At 36.2% G+C, this 20,002-nt stretch overlaps 1 protein-coding gene across 2 annotated transcripts; it reads left to right on the top strand.

Moving 5' to 3' along the window:
• Positions 1-2,303: 2,303 nt before the first annotated feature.
• LOC110599990 (chaperone protein DnaJ) lies at positions 2,304-12,384 on the top strand. Of its 2 annotated transcripts, none has more exons than XR_006348492.1 (11): positions 2,304-2,839; positions 3,692-3,760; positions 4,398-4,493; positions 4,704-4,828; positions 4,932-5,127; positions 6,730-6,905; positions 8,413-8,542; positions 10,091-10,205; positions 10,665-10,747; positions 11,314-11,416; positions 11,694-12,384. XR_006348492.1 is itself a non-coding variant. In XM_021736647.2 (11 exons), exons 1-11 carry the CDS (start codon positions 2,501-2,503, stop codon positions 11,905-11,907), a joined length of 1,692 nt encoding a protein of 563 aa, XP_021592339.1. In that variant the 5' UTR covers positions 2,308-2,500; the 3' UTR covers positions 11,908-12,384. The 2 variants fall into 2 exon arrangements, 1 of the variants encoding a protein (XP_021592339.1); XM_021736647.2 differs by having other exon boundaries at positions 2,308-2,839; positions 10,091-10,251.
• The last annotated feature ends 7,618 nt before the right edge of the window (positions 12,385-20,002 follow it).

The raw sequence follows: 20,002 nt of genomic DNA, 5'->3' as shown, positions 1-20,002 counted from the left end.
ACCATCTTCTATGAATGCAAGATTAGTAAGATATTAGTTTTATTTAAATTTTCAAATTAATTAATTATTCAAAATTTAATATTTTTTTAATTTCAAATATAGAATATGCATAAGAAATCAGCTAAGGAATTAGGTAGTAAATGTTACTGAAAAACCAGAGATATTGGTGACAATGGATTTGGTTGTTATGTGGATGAAGAATATGGTGATATGTCATACAATTTATTTTAATTGATACTAAATTTATCAATGCTTGTTTTGTAGAGCTCATTGAACTGAACAAAGGTTATAATACATACTAGAAGTAAAAGCAAGATTGCTTAGACAAATAAATTTGAATTTGCCAGGAGGATTGGAGTGTTTTCAGAAGAACAAGTTGGCATCTCTCCATGTAAACTTCATTTCAAATCTCTTGGTCTCAGATGGAAAGGAAAGACTTGTTTGACAAAGAGGCAACTTGAAGAAGAAAGAGAGACAGAATTGGGAATTTGAAGAAAAAGTCCAAGAACCGAACATGTTTGCTTCTATTTTTTTGTTTTTTGAACAGCTAAAGTAGTTGAATGATTTGTTAATTGTGAATTTTATTTTTCAATGTGAGCAGTTGGTCTGAATTGTTTGTCAATTGTAAACAAATTATTTTTTGTTAGCAAATTAGTTCCATATGAAACATGTGCTTTATAGTTTGAAAAAGGTTCCTCTAGGAACTATGTAATGCTTAACTTTTTGTGTTAAGAATGTTAATGTAATGTTCACTTTTATAAATAAAATATAAATTTCAAAAGTTTCATCCTGTGAATGTATTTATGTTGTTGTTTAAGATAGCATTTGAGAAGATAGTGTTTCATGGGAGATATTTAGAAACGGTGAGTAGGGTATCATATGGGATGATATGTTTCTCGTTGCTATTTAAGGTCTTGCAGAATGGTGAACGGTGAATATGGTATCATTTAGATATGCTGAATGGTATTTCTTATTACTGTTTAAGGTCATAGGGTATCATATTAATTACTTTCATAAAAGTTTATTTTGGAGATTATGTTCCCTTGAGATCTAAGGATGTCTAGCTAGAACAATTTAAAGTTTGAAGAGAACAACTTCTTATATACAATTACTACCAAAATAAAATATTGCTAATTTTCATTACTTATCATCACAAGATAAATATATATTCTCGATACATTTAATTCAACACAAAAACACAAACTACATACTTCTACTTGGATAAGATTGCAATTAATATTAATAGAAAAAACATTAAGATTGTTATCTTGGTACAAAAATCTTTCTCAATTAACTATGATTCACTAACATATCCACTTGTATCCCTCATAACCTTTATAATTTTCAACTCTTCCTTTGCAAATTTCAGTTCATCTTTAAAAACAATATCGATTTGCATCTTCTTCATCTCTATAATTTCCAACTCAAGCTTCTCCTTTTCCTTCATTAGATCATTGATAAATACTTTTGTCCATTGCGGTGCCTCACAATCAATCCATTCAAAAAAAATCACATCCTCTATTGTCGGAATTCTGAGATTTTAAAAAATAAAGAAATTAATTAATTATTTTCAATACATCTAAAATCTATTATATATAAAATAAAAATATCAAAACTTACTCGATAATTTTGAAATCCAAAGAACCTCCCTTACGGATTAGTTTCTTTCCATGATGTCCATAGCTTCGCTTAGATTTTGCAGTTACCGAGCTCTAGTGATAAGTTTTTTTTCCTATATGAAGTGCTTATGTAAAATAATTTGACTGTTTGATTTGAATGATGAGAAGATGATAAAAAAGCCATTTTCAACAGGGAGGTTGAACGAAATTTGCAAAAAATGATCAATTATAGTGTCTTTCTAAACTATTTGGTTTCAATTACTTTATTTAACATAAATGTTAATTGTTTTTATGTATTTTTAAATTTTCATAGGAGTTTAAAATAGCTATTTACCTTTATAATTATATTTTTATAAAAATTTTAATAGATATTTTTTTTTTGAATTGGAGATTAGGGATTGAGGGTTTAGAACATTAGATCTTTCAGATTGAGTAGATATTATTAATAGTTGTATTTATAAGAAAATTTAAAATTATTAAAAGTTATATTTATGAGAAATGATAATTAATTAAGAGTTATTAATACAATAGAATTGATTTCATTAGGATTATATTAAATATATGTAAAATAATTTTAAAATTAAATTAAAATTTTATATTATTAACCCTCGTTCACAGTAGATTATAAAATTATAGACTAGAGATAAAAATGTTTTAATGAAGCGATTGAATTTTTACAAAATACAAATGTCCTACGGGTTACTCAAGTAACTCAACACCTTCAGTCAGTGGCCAACGAGCAGACGCGATAACTCGGCGGAACTCTACTCAACCCTTCAACTCACCGCCAATAGAAACCAACATCATTTCATCAGTATCAGCTGCTGTGATTAGCAAATTCCCTAAAAATTCAACCTCTCTGTTTGTTTCTCTACCCTAACATGCCTGTAACAGAAGTCCCCTTCTATGCTCATCTAAAACCCATGTCCGACCTCTCTCCGTTTCCAAATTCTGCAATCAAACCCGCTTCATTTGGTTTTGGATTTTGCACTGCTTTCCCCAGTTTTGGATTCTCCTTGCGGTTTAGTTCAAGTGGTTCAAATTTCTATGGCAGAAACGATCAGTTTTTTAACCCAAATTTCGGTTTCAGCAATGGGAAACGCCGTCGTAGCAGTTGGGTAATCAGGGCTACTGGAGCTGATTACTATTCCACTTTGAATGTTGGCAGGAATGCCTCATTGCAGGAAATCAAAAGCTCCTACAGAAAGCTTGCTCGTAAGGTTAGTTTGCTTGCTTTTGAAAATTTGCTATAGTTTTTTTAATTGTTTGGTTGCTGAGAAAATAGATGAAAATTCAAGAATTTAAGAATTTTCTTTCTTGATAACTTCAGTTTCCAGCATATGAAATATGATTAATTTGTACTAAGTGGGGTAATCTTCTCGACTGAATGGATGCTGCTCTGTAGAGTTTAATTTTCTCGTTTTGTTTCAGAAGTTTGTAGTTGGTTTCTGCTTGTTTCTGTTACCGTAGAGGGTAGATAATACACATCCAACTTCAACTTAGCGTTCTCTTTTTTTTTTTTTTTTTTTTCTTTTTCTTTTTCAAATATTTTACAAGAGCGAAGTTTCTTTAGCTCTCTAGTAATTTAGTGAAGGTATTAATACGTTGAGATTGTATGGACTTTTGAATGTGGTCCTTACGAAATTACATTATTGACTCCCCTTGTTGCAATACATCAAGGCGTGGGTAGTGCATGAAACCCAAAAAGAAGCTAAAAGTAGTATTTCTCATTTTAGAAAATGAATGCCTTTGGAGGACTTCCTAGTTGTTGGTGGCAAGAAACTTGTTCAATCAGGAGTTTCTAAGATAAATAAGCTAAAATGATTTTTGGCAATAAACCACATAAGATACTAGGCACTAATTCTTGTCATTTTATTGGGAAGTTAATCTTTTGTGAGACAAACTGAAATTCTGTCCTTTTCTTAAGGTGTGTCTGATGTGAATGACTTGCAAGACTAAACTGCATAATGAATGGTTGCTATAAAATGCAGTCATTCAGATGTGAAAAGCTTTGGTTAAGTGCCTGCAATAAATGTAAAATTTCTAGATATATCTCTCTGCTTTTTTAACAGTATCATCCAGATCTGAACAAGGGCCCTGGGGCAGAAGAGAAGTTCAAAGAGATAAGTGCTGCTTATGAGGTAACTCCTTTTTGCCCTAAAAACTGCTTAACCTGCCATCCTTGTATTAGAATTATTTTTTAGATTGTTTGGATTTACTCGTAATGAAGCCTGTGCATTTACCTGGCTTTAAGGTTGTGTTTGAGTTATTTATGTAATAACTTGTGATGCTTGATTGCTTTTCTTTATATTCCTCCTTTTTTATTTTTTTTTTAATAAGTTAATCTACTAATATCCATTCACGCAGCATATTCTCTGAAATGATATTTTAACTATTCACTGTCTACACAAGTTCTGATATGTGTGTTTTAATTTTGAATGATGACGTAGTCAAATCATATCAAAATTAAATGATTGTATTGCAATACTCAACCTTTTGAGTCCTGTCATTCGTACACCAATTTTTTATATGAGGTTAACATGCAGCACAATGTTGTTGGTGCATTTATGCAATGTGGCTGTTACCACTCTTCTCTGACAAATTAATGGGAAAGGGTGTGGATTCCTGGGTGATGCACAAATCACTGGCACCATACCATGTTATAGCTATGAAAGATTTTGTGTATGAGTTTATATTACTATTGTAGGATCTAGGACTATAATATTTTCTCCCTTTTCTTTCCATTTCCTTTCATGTGTTAATAAGGCATTCATGTAGGTCCTATCAGATGATGAGAAAAGATCTTTATATGATCGTTTTGGTGAGTCAGGTCTACAGGGAGAATATGATGGTTCAGGCTTTGGTTCACAGGGGGTAAGAGCATAATCAACTTCATGCCTTTTTTGCAACTTCCAGAATTGTACTCTATTGTTTATTGCACTGATGTAATTTTTAGTCAATATCTTCAATACTGTGTAATCTGGAGAAGGCAAACAGATTTTGGCTGGTGAATTTGCCATTCATTTACTTATTCATACGTGACAGGCTACTTGTTTATTAACTCCATAATTTTATGATTTTCAGATGGATCCTTTTGATATATATAATGCATTCTTTGGCGATTCAGATGGATTCTTCGGGGGACGGGGTGAAGCAGGTGGCATTAACTTCAATTTAAGAAACATGGGAAACCAGGATCTAGAGATTCGGTAATGATCCTCTATGGTTTATTTGTTGCTGCTAATGTATAAAGCTGTGTCTTTTCTTTTTTGCACCATACGAGTTCTCATAGATTTTTTTTTTTTTTTGCAGGTATGATCTTTATTTAAGCTTTGAAGAATCAATTTTTGGAGCAAAGCGGGACATTGAAGTTTCTTGTTTTGAGACATGTGATAACTGTGGTGGAACAGGTGCTAAATCTAGTAGCTGCATAAAAAATTGTATGGACTGTGGAGGTCGAGGAGGGGTGATGAAAACCCAGAGAACACCTTTTGGAATGATGTCACAGGTAGTTTGACTTGTTAATAGATGCTTGGCTATAACATTAAATTTGATTCTGATTTTTTTTTCATTGATGCACTTACTTTGGAGCTTGTTATGGAAGTGCGGATGGAGACAGAATCTACCCACTCATTTAACTCTATTGATATACATGTATCAATGTATCAAAACTAACCATTGCGGGTTTTGGGATGGTTAGACTTATGTAGCCTTTATCTTGCATTGAGGCTATTTTGGTAATTTGACTCCTGGCCCAATCTCATTGTTGCACCAAAACTCACCCTCTTATTTAAATCTGTTGGTATTTACACATATGGTGGCTCTTCTAAAGTTACAGTTTCTTTCTCAAGGTTCCTCAAGTCTTAGTTGAGCTTTAGGTGCTATATATGAAGGCTTTAGATGGTCTTTTTTATTTTTAACCTTGAAATCACTGAAGAGCAAAGGAACACAATGATCATAGGTGTCCCAAGTTAAGCATTGTGATGAAGAATTAGTGTTATGGCTTTCTTTAAATTTTTAAAAGTGGAAATGAAAAGAGGTTATTGGAACTAAAATACTGTTTATGAAGCTTTTATATTTTTGTAAAGTAGTAAGTAGCAAAATAGTTGTTCCTTCTGTCTCCAAGTTCCAAGCCAAGTTCCATAGCGTTATAGCTCGTCTTTGTAGGGGTTAACACAGGATTTTCCAGCCTCCAGGGCTTTCATAAAAGTAGTTAGGAAATCGAAGTAGCATTGTGTAAGAAAACTTGTTCCCCCATATATTAATTATTTATATTCTTTAGATGTTCTCAAGTTTACCTGTATAACAGCATGGCAAGTTCAAAGTATTCTAAGACCTTTCTGTTGGTTGTGTGTTCTAGTGACAATGATCAAATAAATCCCTGACTTTACATTTTTTTGTAATTGGGTCAAATATAATATCTCCTAAATCTTAGAAGAGGCATACTTCATTCATGTAAAGAACGCCTATTGCACTTGAATCACACCTGAACCCCCATGTCTCTAATTTCACACACCTCAGATCCAATGGATACAATTGAAGCAAAACCAGTAACTTGTGAACCAAGTTGATAATCTTAAAGCATAAGATAGAATTGAAAATTTGCATAAAGAACAGGTTTCATTGGATCACCAGTGGCGGATTCAAAAAAAAATTTGTCCGTGGGAAGTATACTAAAAAATTTATTGTTACTTGTGGAGGCATATTTAACATTTAAGGGAGTGGGGAAATACCTTAGAATTAAAGAATTTATTGGAAAACTTATAAAGAAATGGTGGGCCCAGTGGGTGCAATTGCCCTCGCTGCCCCTCACATAGAACCCACCAGTGTCATTGGGCCTATATTGTTTAGTGAACTATACATATGTTTTGGTTCTTCATTGAATTAATACTGTTGTTATCAAATTTTAAAATGAGCCAGAACTGTAAATTATAGACACAGGTTGGCTTTATTGGTCTAACTGTTACTCCAACTGCCTCTTTTTTCTTTCAGAATTGTTTTCCATTCTTTAATAATGGTTTATAAATGATTCTAACATATATTTTAGGCATGGAAGTAAAATGCTGTCTGATCTTAATGTGTGCTGTGTGGATTCTGTAATGATCTGTAGGTATCTACTTGCTCAAAATGCAGTGGGAAGGGCAAGACAATTACTGACCACTGCAGAAGGTGTGATGGCACTGGTAAAGTAAGTTCAAAGCAAAGTATGAAAGTGGTCATTCCACCTGGCATTAATGATGGAGCTACAATGCAAATTGAAGGGGAGGGTAATTTTGACAAGAAAAGGTGCATGTCTTGGTGATTTAATGATGATTTTCTGTCCATGAAACTTGTTTTACTATTACATTATGGACGTGTGAAGCTTGCATTTGTTTCTGTATTTTCTTGATGTTTTTCTCTACTTGGTGCTTTGTTACCAGCTTTAATATGAGTGAATTATGAAAAGAATATAGGATTCAGACCTTACATTATATGCACGGGCCTTATCTCCCAAAAAAAAAGAGCTTAGTCAGATCCGTTCTGCAGTTATACTCTATTACCATAGGAGGCATATAGTTTTTACTGTCAATTTCTTATTTGGCAAAAACGTTAGTTATTTCTTAGGCAAGTGCCAACTATGAAAATAAATAGAAGTCTAAAACAATAACTTTCTGCCTTTGACAAATGTGTTTTGAATAATTATGCTTATAATAGGATTTTGTTGCCCATTTGATTGAAGGTTAAAAAGTATGCAGTTAGTTGGTAGTTGTGAAATTAGTAATTTTCATTGTTTAATAAATTTAATATCTAAATCTACACGTCATGACCAATAGATGCATGGATGAGGCTTCAACAGGGGGATGGTTGATGGGAAAAGAGCTCATTCGAAGGAACTCTTAACATTTCAGACTCATTGATAAGAGTGTCTTAGATCTCAAATATGTTTGTAATTTTTTCATATAATCATCGTACTTCAAATTAGACTTCAAGTCTAATACAAGTAATTATTAAACCTCCTAAGATAAGATAATAGAAATTTAATAAAAATAATATAAGATAAGATAATAGAGATAAGAAACTAGTAGATAAACATAATAGGTTTGTTATGGATTTGGTCTATTCATTATCCATAACATGGCTGCATTCTTTGTGCGGAAGGATACGAGGGGTTCTGTTGTTACTTCTTAGGGCTCAAATTTGCTAGAGATTGTCTTATTCATTTTGTATTATTCTTCATTATTATATTTTTCCTAGTGAAATTAAGAACTGCATTATCAATTTGTCATTAATAAAGACATTGAACAGGGGATAATTGAGTGTGCATTAGAAGTCTACATTATAATCAAATTCGCTAAAGCCAATAGAATAAGAAAAGCAATTTCCTGACTACTTGTTACTTTCCGGAGGGGAAAAATAATTATACTCTCTTTGTTCCACAAAGATAGGCTTGTTTCTACTTTTGATTGGTCCCCAATTACAGGTACTTTTTTTCTTTTTTTTTTTGGTAGTTTATTTGTTACCTTACTAATATGCCCCTCTTTAATTTGCATTGAAAAAGTGAAATTCATCAGTTTCAAGAATAGTTTAGTAACATGACATATTTAATTATTGAATGATATATTAAGAAAAAAATAAAGTATTTATTTCACTATATTGGTAATATTTTTTAAAACATGTGAAAGTAGAAGCAAACTTATCTGTGGAATGAGGGAGTAGCATTTATATTGTGCTTGCACATCACTGTAGCAGCATGAACCTGACTCTTACAAAAAGGACATGCAAAACTGGTTTTCTTTCTCTCTCTCATTGACAGGGGCATTGCTGGTGATTTGATTATAACTGTCCATGTCAATGGAAAGCATGGAATTTGGAGGGGTGGCCTCAATCTGTACTCAAAGATCAACGTTGATTACACACAGGCAATACTGGGAACTGTTCTAAAGGTAATTACATTTCCTAGTTTAAAAATAAGACGGTTCAAATTCATGGAATTTTTAACATGAAATATAATGGATTTCCTGCCTCAATAGTTTCAAGTGCCAACTTTGTTACATTTCATGATGTTACTGTGATTATTAAATCAGTGTTGCTAGGTGTCTAAGATATCAATTTTTTGAAAAATTAATATTTAAAGCTATTTCAACTTTAAATAATGATATTCTATAGAACCTGTACTTCTTATTTCTTATTTGAATATGTTGATGCCCATTGAAAAACAATGCTCCAGCACTCTAATGCCATGGAAAAATGCTTGGTTAAAAGATGTGTGCTGAGATCCCATTTGTTATGTTGTTCAGAAAGGCATTTCAATATGTTGGTGCCCACTGTATACTCATGAAATGGGATGCAGTTCATGCAATTTCAAGCTTCAGAAAATCAAAACTTCATAACTTATTGAATATATACAAAGGTTTATCATAAGAGAAAGGAAAGCACATGAATGTACTATTCTTTAGAAAGGGAGTAGGTTCTCAATGCCTCTCATTAGTGATATGGGCCAAAATTCATAAACAGCTTCTCTTCGTTTTGGTTAGGCAGATTTTATTTTTCACCTATATATTCTTAGGCTAACATATAATTATCTGACCTATTAGCTTGAAGGTGCTAATATGTGAAATTTGAAATTTGATAGTCTAAAACTGTTTATTTTCTATTTTCATATACCTTTGGTTACAAATGTAAAACATAGTTTTACAAAATGTTATATTACTGAAATCCATAATTGTGCCAATTTCACATGTATCCATTTTTGGAGAAGTACTAGGCTCTATTAAACAAAGGGATTGGGATTTGGGAAAGTAAGGAAGATGCCAACCATAGTATTAAAGCACAATGCATAAATTGGAGAACTGCAACAGTTCTATGTATCCACAAGGTGCCAACTAAGTTGAAGAGGTAGTTTTATAGATCTGGATCATTCAACTAGCTAGCTAGGGTACATGATGCCATTGCTAAGTCAAGAAAGAACAGGTCACAAGGTTAGTGTGGCAAAAAAAAAGTGAGAAAGTTAATTGGGTGGAAATAAAAAGATGGCTAGAATAAGAAATGCATTTGAATGCATTTGTAGCTAGGTGGAAATGATGCCTATTGAGAAAAAATTGACAGGGAAGATTAAGATAGTTCAGACATCATTGTAGACCAACAAATGCTCTAGTATGCATTGTTGAGCACCTTAAGGTGATAAGAGATGGGAAATGAAGGGCAGACCTATAGACATAGAGAGTAGGATGTAGCCCTAAGTGAATGGAATGAAAGACACGGGTTGACATAGCTAACTCAATAGTTTGGATTAAGCTTAGTTTATTTCTATTCTTGATTTTGCCTTGGGCTGGTTAGGTGTCACATATTATATTTCAGATCTTCTTCAGTGATTTCATTTGATTTGTGGAAAGGCCACGAGGTGTGAGTTTTTGTAAAATGTATCAGTGAATTAAGACTAATGCCATATGGACGCCTGAAGTCGATTGATTTAACATTTTAAATAACCTCAGGTTGAGACTGTTGATGGTATGAAAGATCTTCAAATTCCCTCTGGAATTCAGCCTGGAGATACAGTAAAATTGTCGCAGATGGGAGTGCCAAACATCAAGAAACCTTCTGTTCGAGGTGATCATCTCTTCATTGTGAATGTTCTGATCCCAAAAGAAATCAGGTCTGAATCTTCTAGCTTTTTTTTTTGCTTAGAATAATTGAATAGACCAATCTAAATGGCTTCAGAGTTTTGTTAAGTTCAAAATCGAATATTAATATCTGTTCTTCGTGCCATTGAAATTCATGGTTAACCATCTCCTCGTTGGAGACACTGCAATAAAATAATTTGATGGTCACGTGTATACCCTTCAGAAATTGTTTATGAAGAGAGGTTAATTTCAGAATGGGGATATGGTGAAAGCAAATGATTGAAAAAAATTTTGAACATGTTCGAGATTTTTTAAACAATTTGTTCAAAATATTTCATGCCTACTTAAGATGTAAAGAGACTGTTTTCATATTTATTGGCTGATCCATTTGTTATCTGCCAAATTTCATCCGTTTATGTGAAATGAATGCAATGGTAATTGGCAGCGACAAGGAACGAGCTCTCGTTGAGGAATTGGCTTCACTGAAGTCTTACAGCAAACACCACATAGCTACTTCCAACAGCTCGGGTACTTTTATTTCAAATATACTGTAGACGAATTATGAAGCATGAATATTAAATATTACTTGTATTACTGTTGTCTGATGGCTTTTGACTGACTCCATAAATGATACTATGAAGAATCTCAATTTTGCATTGTCTGTCAACTTTTATCAAGAGATATTAATAAACAAAATAAAATAACAACTAAGCCTTAACCCCCAACTAGATGGGATAGGTTTTATGGACCCATTTTTGCCATTCAATTCAAACATTGCCTAAATTTTCATTTTTTAATTTCTCCAATTCAACCTGTTCTTGATTTACAATATTGGGTTTCCGATTTATTTCAGCTTAAAATATTTTGATGAGTTAAGAGGTAGTATCTTAACATAATTCATAGTTTTTACCATTTATGTTCTTGAATGAAGTATTAAAATATAGTTGAATATGTGCACGACGATGTCCTTTTATTAGCATATCTTTGCTGTATTCTCATGCTTGTATATCCATGCTTCTTTGTGGATCATACTGTGGAGTTCATATGATTGCAATTGTGTACTTACTGACATTTGTGCAACTGCACCATTTCAGGGACATCCAAAAGCAACGTTGATAAGAATTTCAGAGATGCAAAAGGCAGTCCTGGGATCAAATCGGTCACATCTCTTTGGAACTCGATTAGAGACTTCTTGGGGTATATTTTCATCAACTTCTCACAATTTTTCATATCTCATCTTTCAAAATTGGGTTCGATAATGGTTTAATCATAAAGTGGAAGCAATAGCAAATATGATGATACAAAAAGATATTATAGAACCATATATGCATCTTCATGATCCAAAGTTAGGATTGCTTATGTTGACAATAAACCCTTAGCGATAATTCCTTATCAAGGGCCTAACTACATGGGTAAACCTGCATTATCCACGTCATCATCTTACAAATCATTTTCCACGGCTCTTGACTCGCAGGCAAAGGCAATCTCGAGAAGGGTTTACGTCACTTACTCTCGACACATCAGGACTGTTTTGGAAGTCTAAGAAGCCAGAACTCTCCCTCACATGTTCACTGGTAACATTGTTCATTGTAACCTGTATTTTGATTGTCAAGCGAAAGATTGATGAGTACACATTATTACAACGAAGAAACCCTTCACCTCGGCATCTGCAGAACAAAGAGCCTTGAAAGATAATTTCAGCTTAGGTTAGCGGTTACAGAGACTCAGTTAGGTGAATTCTTTGCACATTTCTGGACTGAAGATATGCAGCATCCGTTGAATTTGTTTTATTTGTTGTGCCTGGTGCCTGCGTTCTTGTTTAAGCAGCATGAATCTAGTCCATCATTTTCAAGGCCTGACCTGAAAAGTGATTGTAGCAACTGCTGCATCGTTTGGCTTTGGCTTTACCCAGTTACAAGATAGAATAACGACAGAGTGAGAGGGACCAGATGTATTTTTTTGACTGTTTCTGAGTAATACATTACTAATTTACTGTTCTTCAAATTAAAAATTGGTGGTAGTTCTTTATTTATTTGTGTATGTATTTTTCCTGAAAGGATGCGAGTGTTGGTGATTGTATGATTTGGACTCTTAAGCTCAGGCTGATACTGCTGATGTTGGCTTTGTTGCATCTTACTAGAATCCACATGAACCAATTATCTTCAGCTGTAGTCTCCAGTGCTGTTCTTCATAAGAATTCACTATTCCAATGTTCCATTGGAACAGAACAAGCAAAGAACATATGTTGACTTATTTGCTAATCCTAACTGATTCTAGGGATATGATTTGATTTGATTTGATTAGGATTCTTAATTATATCTGTAATTATTATTTAATTATTTGTTTTCTGTTTAGATATAATTATTTGTGTATAAATAGTTATATAAACCAACCTAAAGATTAAGAGTGAAATATAAAAATTTTCTAAATTTTCTCAAAATTCTTCATGGTATCATAGCCTTTTCCTGATTTTAGGGTTTAAATTTACTTTTTTTTCTCTTTAGGGTTTCAAAACCCTAGATCTCCCTTTTTTAGTATTAATCCATCTGGGAGCCTTTCCTCCTCTCATCGCAGGCACTAGGACTGTCGCCGGCCGATCGCCCAGCTCTGATGCCGAAAAAGCTCGCATGTGAGGTTCACGTGCCTCCTTTTCCCGGCGCGTGACCAATAGCTTGACGCTGCTTCGCGGCTCTGATCACTTCGGCGACGATTTCGACCATCTTTCTGGCCTTCGCGTACTGCTATCCAGTCTTTTGGTGAATCGATTGGGCTCTCCTGTGTGTACAACCTTGGGTATCTCCTATTCTTTCACGGTTCACAAATCTTTACCATGGCAGAAGATAAAAGGGTCTCGATTTCTAACTCTGATTCCTCGTCCTCTGGTGCCACATCTAAATTTGTAAAGTTAGGTAATGCTTCCTCTTTTAATAAAGTTCCATGGATTATCGATTCTGGTGCGAATAGACACATGACAGGCTCTTCTAAAAGCTTTCTCAATTATTTTCCTTCTCTAACCAAAGATAGTGTCAGAATTGCTGATGGCTCTTTTACTCCCATATCCGGAACAGGCTTTGTTATTTGCAAATCCAACATTAAATTATCATCTGTCCTTCATGTTCCCCATTTTCCTGTCAACCTTTTATCTGTCAGTGCTATTACCAATGCCCTTAACTATAAAATTGAATTCTTTCCTGATCATTGTGTTATTTAGGACCTTCACACAAGAAAGAGGATTGGCAATGGTAGGCTGCATGATGGCTTATATATGTTGGAGGGTGATCCAGGTTTTTCGATATCTCAAGCCTGTTTTGGAGAAAATAAGGATGTCAATTAGGAAATAATACAGTGACACAGACAGTTAGGGTATCCATCATTTTTTGCCTTAGAAAAACTTTATCCTAATTTGTTTGTTAGAACTCAGTTTGATTCTCTGTTTTGTGATGCTTGTGAGTATGCTAAACACATTAGAACATCCTATCCTTTGAGTAATAATAAAAGTCAAATTCCTTTTGCGACTATTCATTCTGATGTTTGGGGGCCTACTCAAACTGTCTCATTGTCTGGTAATCGATGGTTTGTCACCTTTATTGATTATTGCACTCGAATGACTTGAGTTTATTTGATTAAAGTTAAAAGTGATGTCTTTTCTTATTTTCAATCCTTTCATAAGATGGTTTGTACTCAATTTGATACTAAGGTGAAAATTTTGAGAACTGACAATAGAAGAGAATATATGGATAGTAGCTTTTCTGCTTATTTGGAGAGTAATGGGATAGTACACCAGACTAGTTGTCCTTATACTAGTGGTCAAAATGGCGTTGCTGAGAGAAAAAATAGACATCTATTGGAGGTAGCTCGATCTCTTATGTTTACCATGAATCTACCCAAAGCATATTGGGGAGATGCAATTCTTCCATCTGCTTATCTTATCAATAGAATGCCTCTTAAGACCCTTGACTTTATGAGTCCTTTAGCGGTTCTACAAGGGAAGATTTCATACTTTGTTCTACCAAAAGTATTTAGGTGTGTTTTCTTTGTCCATACTAGGACGGCAGGAAAATTGGATCCCAAGGCCCTTAAATGTGTGTTTGTTGGGTATTCTCCAACACAGAAGGGATACAAGTATTATCATCCTCTCTCTAGGAAATACTTAGTTAGGGGACCCCAATTTACCTCCAGGTTTTGGCGGAGTCTACAGAATGCTATGGGCACAAGGTTGGACTTTAGCACTGCTTTCCCTCCACAGACTGACAAACAGTCAGAGAGGACCATCCAAACGATAGAAGACATGTTGAGAATGTGTGTGCTAAATTTTGGCGGTTCTTGGAGGCAGCATCTACCACTAGTGGAGTTTGCTTACAATAACAGTTATCATGCTAGCATAGGGATGGCTCCTTATGAAGCTTTATATGGGAGAAAGTGCAGGTCACCTGTATGCTGGGAAGAAGTGGGAGAAAGGGCATTGGTAGAGCCAGAGTTAGTTGAGATCACCAGCAGGGTAGTGCCTATTATCAGAGAAAGAATCAGGACTGCTGTGAGTCGACAGAAGAGCTATGCAGATGTCCGCAGGAAACATGTTGGGTTCCAGGAGGGAGATATGGTGTTGCTCAAGGTGTCTCCTATGAAAGGGGTGATTCGTTTTGGGAAGAAAGGTAAACTAGCTCCAAGGTATATCGGACCCTTCGAAATTTTGCAAAAGGTTGGGAATGTATCTTATAAGTTAGATTTGTTTGCTTCTATAGAGAGAATCCATCCGGTTTTTCATGTTACGAAAGTTCGTGTCAGATCCAGGCAAGGTTCTTAATGAACCTGATGTGGAGATCCTAGGAGATCTCACCTATGTTGAGCAGCTAGTGCGGATCGTAGACACTCAAATAAGAAAGTTGAGGAACAAGGAAATTGCGATGGTGAAAGTCCTTTGGAATCACCACAATATGGAAGAGTGCACCTGGGAGACCCGGGAGTCCTATCTCTTTTAAGGTTAGTGTTTTAAGCTTTATGTGTTTTCTTGATGCTATGTGTGTTTGTATGTGTTTGAACATTCGGGGACGAATGTTCTTAAGGGGGGAAGAATGTAATACCCGGTTAGACTCCAGTGTCGGAATTCCAACTTTTCGACGAAATCCCCGTTGGAATCCGGGAATCTCGGATACCGGAACCTCTTAGAAGGGTAAAATATGTTTTTACAAAATGTTTTTTATGATTTTATTGATTGGTTTTTAGTTAAGTTTTGAAAAATGAAAGAAAACTATTTTTGAGGGACAAGCCCAGGTTCGGCCGCCGAACCTTATGTTTGGCCGCCGAACATGGTGCTGCCGCGGGAGCTCTCCTTTCGGCCCCCGAAGGTGGTCTGGCCAGCCACCTATAAGAGGCCTCCAGTCCAAAAATGGGGGAGTTTCTCTCTCCATTTTCGGGCAAATGTGAGTTCTCGCCCTTCCTTTGATGATTTTATGTTTTTCCTTCAAATTTTCATGAGTTTTTGCTTGTTTTTGAAGTTTTGAGCTTGGATCAAAGACTTTAAAGTTTGGGAGACCGTTTCTCCTCAACTCCAAGCTTGGGTCGCATCTACCTTAGATTTTCAAGAGGTAAGTGTAGATCCTTGCCTTTTTATATGTTTTAAGTAAGTCTTAAAAAGGGTTAAGGGTTAAAAATGCATGATATGGCTAGATCTAAGGTTATAGGCTTTGAGTTGGGTTGTTGATGAATGTATACTTTCTTGATGAGTTTTGTGGTTGTTGTTGGGGTTTAGGCTAGTTTTTATACCCCTTATGCGTGTTGGAGTGAGTCTGCATGTTGTAGAAAGTTAGGTATTAGTTTGGTGAGTTTTGATGGCTGAGTGTTGAGGCAGAATCGGGTTCTGCCATCCTGGAGAACCCAGGTTTGGCCATCCTGGAGAACCCAGGTTCGGCCGCCGAACCTGCTTGTGGAGGTAGCCTTTGGCCGCCTAACCTGTCCCCAAAAGGGAGGACTTTTGGATCTGTGAAGGGGTTAGGCCGCCGAACCTGCCCCCGAAGGTTGGTGACTTTCAGATCTGTGGAGACCTTCGGCCACCGAACTTGCCCCTGAAAGTGCCTGACTTTCGGATCTGTAGGGACCTTCGGCCGCCAAACCCGCTGCCGAAAGTCCCCTACCCAGCCTTCCTTTGCCTGTTTTGAATGCATGTTTTATGATATTTTAGGGGGTTTTTGGGGAGATGTTTAGAGTCTTGTTAGAGATGTGTTTTGTAATACCTGGCTAGATTCAGACATCGGAATTCCTACCGTCCGGGGGAGTTCGAGGATGTCAGAGGTCTCTGGAAGGGTAAGAGAAAGTTTTCTAAAATATTTTCAAGTGTTTTTAAAGGTTTAGTGTAGAAAAGGATTGAGTTTTGAAGAGATATGGCCAAGGAGGCATTTTGCCATGTTCGGCCCCCTAAGGTTAAGTTCGGCCGCCTAAAGTTCCCTAGTTTCGGCCCCCGAAGGTTATGTTCGGCCCCCGAAGGTTGCATAGTTTTGCATGCGATTCGGCAGCCGAACCTGAGGCGGTTGCTCATCTATAAGGGCACCGAGTGGCAGAAAAAGGAGGAGGTTTCTTCTCTCCTTCTGACCTAGGTGAGGTCTTGATCTCCTTAAAGTATTTTCATGGTTTTTCTTCAAATCTTTCACGGTTGTAATGAGTTTTACCCTTGTTTTGAAGAGTTGTGAGCTTTAAACAAGGTTTTGGAGTTTGAAGCTTTTGAAGCTTGGTTTCTCCATATCTTTGAGTTTGGATCATCTCAGCCTTTGTTCTTCAAGAGGTAAGTGTTGATCCATGGTTCTTATGATGTTTTTATGAGTTTTGTAAAGGGAAAAGGGAGCTAGGCATGAGTTTGCATGAGATGTGCATCATAGGGTTTATGAATCCTTTATGTTTGCTGTGTGTCTTGTGAGCTTGTTTGTTGGAGTTTAAAGTTATTTGAAGCTCCCTTAGGCTTGTTGAAGTGTTTATGCATGTTTTAGAAGGGTTAAATGCATGTGTTGAGGTCTGAACAGGTGATGGAGGGACTGACAGGCGTCCTTGTGCACGAAACTGAGTTCTGGCTAAACTCAGGTTCGGCCCCCGAAAGTCCAAGTTAGGCCGCCGAACATGCCTGACTTTCGTCTCTGGAGGAGACATTCGGCCGCCGAAAGTGCTGCCGAAGGTGCCCTGTCCAGCCTTCCTTTGCTTGTTTTGCATGCATGTTTTGTGATGTTTTAGAGGGTTTTTGGAGAGATGTTCATAGTTATGTTAGAGTATGTTTGGTACCTCATTTGAGTCCTCCACTGTAGGATTGGACCCGAGGAACCAAGGTGTTTAGCAGTAGTAGCTGTTTCAGAGGTAGAGGTAGCCCAGAGGTAGCCAAGTAGAGGCTACAGGTGAGTGGAACTAACTGTACTCTTTTACATTCAAAAATGACACGAATCTAGCATGATCCATGCATCATAAAATGCCATGTTATGTATTAGGTTGTATTGCATTAGAGTCCACGAATATGCTGCATTGCATAAGCTGATATTTGTGTGGATGAATGTTGGATGATCCTTAGCCCTTGATAGAGCACAGATACAGAGTTGTGGCATGAGATAGCCATACCAGGTCGCCCCTGGTTAGTCCAGGTCGCTCCTGGTACTATGAGTGAGACAGCTGGGCTGTCAGATCAGAGCTCAGAGCAGTCCAGGTGAGGCCTAATCGCCCCTGGCACAGTTGGACATGTTATGATATGAGTTACTTCAGAGTAGTCCAGGTGAGGCCTCATCGCCCCTGGCACAGTTGGACATACTATTATGTATGTAGAGGGCTATGGTGACAAGTTCATCCTTGAGATGATATGTTTGTGATGTGATGCATTTCATGAGAGCATGTAATGAATGAACTGTTTTTATTGTTCCTCCTCACTGGGCTCTAGAGCTCATCCCACTCCCTTGACCCCAGTTTTGCAGGTTCTGAGAGAGCTAGGAGAAGTCAAAGTCAGCAAGAGTACAGAGGACAGTTATGCATGAATGTATGTTGTAATAGGATAGTGGACATGATGTAATTGAAAGATTAGTTGTAATGTAATAGAGAGATATGTATTGGCATATACTGGATAGACTTGTGCTTTCCCTAGTGTCTTTGCTGTCGTGTGATGTATGAGTAATCCCTTGGTACATGAATCCTGTTTTACGTTTCTTGATGAGAAATGTGTAAGGTAGGCTTAATGTATGGCTTCGATGAGATACCAGTGGGATGTGTTACAGATTGTGTTAATCCCTGGACCACAGCAGATAGTAGTCCCTGGTACAGGCCCTGAGGGCCATTTCAGATTGACATATCTGAGTAGCAGTGGTTAAGCCTACAGAGTTTTATAGTTGGCTGACTACGGGTCCCGGCGGCCTTAAGCCGATCTGGATCCTAGTGCCAGTGATGGTTCGGACCGTTACTGAGGGGTACCGGTTTCCGGGTCGTTACATGTTTGGTCCCTCATTTGAGTCCACCTGTGTAGGATCGGACCAGGGAGACCGTAGAGGCCTTCAGTGAGCCAGCTGCGTCTTTGTCAGTCGAGCGTCAGCCAGAGGTGAGTAGAATTAATCTAATCTATTGTTTTTAAAGTAATCAAACTTTTAAGCATGTTCATGCATCATGAATGCCATGTTATGTAATAGGATGTTGCATTAGAATTCACAAATATGATGCATTGCATAATTTACTGTTGATGTGGATGGATATTGGATGACCCACTAGCCCTCGATATGATATGATATGATATGATACAGAAGTCTAGGTCGAGGCCCATTCTACGCCCCTAGCACAATGTAAGAGAAAGTCCAGGTCGAGATCCATTCTACGCCCCTGACACAGTTGGATATATTATGTTATGTTTAAGAGGAAGTCTTGAGGAGCTCCGTCGAGAGCTGGGCATTATTTGGATATGTAAAGGGTTATTGGTAACAAGTCCATCCTTGATATGTATTGTTTGTGTTGTGATACATTTCATGAGAGTATATGTTTATTAAACTGTTTTTACGTTCTGCTCATTAGGCTCTTGTAGCTTATCCCTTTCCCCTAACCCCAAGTTTGTAGGGTTAAGAATAGTTCGGAAAGTCGGCTAGAGGCTGGTATAAGTCTATGTAATAGAATAGTGGTGGACATGTACTATGTAATGGATTAGATTTGTGCTTTGCCCTAGTTTATGTTTTGTGTATCCCTGTTTATCATGATCTTTATGTAAAAGTTTTAAATGATAAGTTATGTTGAACCAAGCTTGATGCATGTGATGTTTACTATACTAAAGCATTTGATGAGGGCTCTAGTGTGGGTTTTATGTATATAGTTTGTGAAGCAAAGCTTGGTATATGAAAAATTTAAATTTTTTATGAAAATGTATGATCATGTATGAGATTTTATCAGGTACACAGGATGTATAGTAGGCTTGCTATGGGTTCCGGAGACCTTAAGTCGATCTGAATCCTAGCGCTGATAGCGGTCCGGTTTTCGGATCGTTACATAGATATTTTTTTTATTTTTTAAATAAATATTAAATATTTTTTAGTATTTAATTTTATTTAAGTATATTTGATTTTTTAATAATAATTTAGAGATATTTTTCGATAAAAAAATTAATCTTTTTATTTTTATTGTATAATTCAAAGGCAAATTGAATCTTTTTGTTAATATTTCATTAAGATTCTCTACTAATATATTAATTTATGTAATGCTAACAGCACTGTTGTCTTAAATAATTTTGACATGGAGCAACTAGTCTTGGACTATACGGCAGATTTAGACCGGCTCTAACTTTTGCTGTCG

This window comes from Manihot esculenta, chromosome 14, assembly GCF_001659605.2.
Source record: "Manihot esculenta cultivar AM560-2 chromosome 14, M.esculenta_v8, whole genome shotgun sequence".
NCBI classification, from domain to species: Eukaryota; Viridiplantae; Streptophyta; class Magnoliopsida; order Malpighiales; family Euphorbiaceae; genus Manihot; species Manihot esculenta.
The sequence above is the reverse complement of the archived record's forward strand: the minus strand, read 5'-3'. Positions and strand labels throughout refer to the sequence as shown.

What these genes read in the sequence shown, in the direction of transcription:
- LOC110599990 (XM_021736647.2), top strand. Translation starts at nt 2,501, where the DNA reads ATGCCTGTAACAGAAGTCCCCTTCTATGCTCATCTAAAACCCATGTCC. An exon ending in AGATAAGTGCTGCTTATGAG is followed by an intron (nt 3,761 to 4,397) that starts GTAACTCCTTTT and finishes GCATTCATGTAG; the next exon opens with GTCCTATCAGATGATGAGAA. An exon ending in CTGATCCCAAAAGAAATCAG is followed by an intron (nt 10,252 to 10,664) that starts GTCTGAATCTTC and finishes GGTAATTGGCAG; the next exon opens with CGACAAGGAACGAGCTCTCG.